Source organism: Octopus bimaculoides, chromosome 21 (assembly GCF_001194135.2).
Source record: "Octopus bimaculoides isolate UCB-OBI-ISO-001 chromosome 21, ASM119413v2, whole genome shotgun sequence".
In the NCBI taxonomy this organism is placed as follows: Eukaryota; Metazoa; Mollusca; class Cephalopoda; order Octopoda; family Octopodidae; genus Octopus; species Octopus bimaculoides.
The window spans coordinates 19,715,229-19,717,018 of NC_069001.1; the positions used below are offsets into that span (position 1 = coordinate 19,715,229).

Genomic DNA, 1,790 nt, shown 5'->3' on the forward strand with positions numbered 1-1,790 from the left:
CCTAGGTAACAGAAGCTATCAACTACTAGTTTTTTTCCCTGGAATTTGGCAGAAGTTGTTCTCTGCACATTTTCAGTGTTTATTGCTCATGAGCATCTGCCACATACAAAAACTATCTTCCTAGTTAGCCTTCCTTTGATATTTCTGCACCTCTTATGTATCCATAGCTTATACTGGGTACATCTTATAGAGTTTCTACTTATGCCTTTTCTACCTGAAGGGGTTTGTGTTTTGTCTACCTTCCTACTTATTAGGACTTTGGTTTTAGCTAGGTTGACTCTAAGGCCCTTCGATTCTAGTCCCTGCTTCCACACCTGAAACTTCTCCTCTAGCTATGGTAGTGACTCAGCAATTAGTGCAAGGCCATCAGCATATAGGAGCTCCCAGGGGTATCCTGTCTTGAATTCCACACACACACACACACAGAGAGAGAGAAAGAGAGAGAATAAACAGATGAGATCCAGAGATTCTCAATATTGAAAACACTTAGCAGCACTGAAATGATTTGAACTTACACTCCGAAACCTTTACCGAGGACCAAGTCTACTGGGCTACAAGAGGAATTCAGGTGAGTAGATATGGAGATAATGATGCAAATAAACAAATAAAGCTTCTTGGGTTAGATATACAATATATATATACCTGTGTACAATTAAATGGAGAGAAAGCAAAGACTGAAAATTTTCAGAGGATGAATATTCAAGTATAAATACATAGTTATTTATATAACAAACGAGAGAAAGAGAAAATGGAATTCATGAAATTCTTTATTAATCAAAACAATCATTTTGACATATCTTGCATTGGTCCCTCACAGGTGACATTCTGGACAACTGGTTGTGGTGCATCCTTCAGTGCAGATGTGTCGCGTCAGGTGACTTTCCAAAAGGTACCTAGCTCAACAAACTCGTTTCACTTGGTTCTTTTATAATGCATGTTGTTATTTGCCTGTAGTTGGTTGCCTACAGGTCTCAAGGTTTGGAATAGTTACTTATACATTAAAAGAGCAAACTTACAAAGACACGGAAATTTAAAGGGGAAGAAGGTGTGGTGATATGGACATGTAACACCATACGTTCTCTGCCTTTATATTTCTGTCTTTCTACTATGTGTAAGTTTGCTCTGTTAATGTATAAATATCTATATATCTATTCTTGAATATTTATCATCTGAAAATTTTCAGTCTTTTCTCTCTCTCTCTCTCTCTATTTAATTGTATACATGTATATATATATATTGTAAATCTAACCCAAACAATTTTATTCATACAGTTCTATATTTAAGAGATGAGAAATTATGTACATTATTTACATTTGACGGATGAGGGTTGGCAACGAGTACATTGAAGAATTCCGGGTAGAGGTAGGGGTCCACCAAGGTTCAGGCCTCAGCCCTCTCCCATTTATCATAGACCTCCAGGCAATAACAGAGGAATTCAAGACTGGATGTCCCTGGGAGCTCCTCTATGCTGATGACCTTGCTCTAATTCCTGAGCCACTATCAGAACTAGAGAAAAAGTTTCAGGTGTGGAAGCAGGGACTAGAATCGAAGGGCCTTAGAGTCAACCTAGCTAAAACCAAAGTCCTAATAAGTAGGAAGGTAGACAAAACACAAACCCCTTCAGGTAGATGGCCCTGCTAGATCTGTAGAAAAGGCGTAGGTAGAAACTCTATAAGATGCACCCAGTGCAAGCTTTGGACACATAAGAGGTGCAGCAATATCAAAGGAAGGTTAACTGGAAGGATAGTTTTTGTATGTGGGGGATGCTCAGGAGCAATAAACACTGGAAA

General features: G+C 38.6%; 3 protein-coding genes across 11 annotated transcripts in view; 1 reads left to right on the forward strand and 2 right to left on the reverse strand.

The window, feature by feature from the left end:
* Positions 1-1,790, reverse strand: part of LOC106884493 (U3 small nucleolar RNA-associated protein 14 homolog A) — a 283,035-nt gene that overhangs the window by 244,034 nt on the left and 37,211 nt on the right. The gene's annotated exons all lie outside the window — the stretch shown is intronic.
* The window catches only part of LOC106883222 (queuine tRNA-ribosyltransferase accessory subunit 2), an 85,502-nt gene that overhangs the window by 58,075 nt on the left and 25,637 nt on the right, over positions 1-1,790 (forward strand). For 8 of the 9 annotated variants that reach the window (XM_014934145.2, XM_014934150.2, XM_014934147.2 and 5 more), the window contains one exon: positions 818-889. The exons of the other annotated variant lie outside the window; for it this stretch is intronic. In XM_014934145.2, coding sequence (XP_014789631.1) covers positions 818-889 — 72 coding nt within the window. The remainder of the gene's footprint in view (positions 1-817; positions 890-1,790) is intronic. 9 annotated transcript variants of the gene reach the window in all.
* The window catches only part of LOC106883226 (uncharacterized), a 62,028-nt gene that overhangs the window by 46,192 nt on the left and 14,046 nt on the right, over positions 1-1,790 (reverse strand). The gene's annotated exons all lie outside the window — the stretch shown is intronic.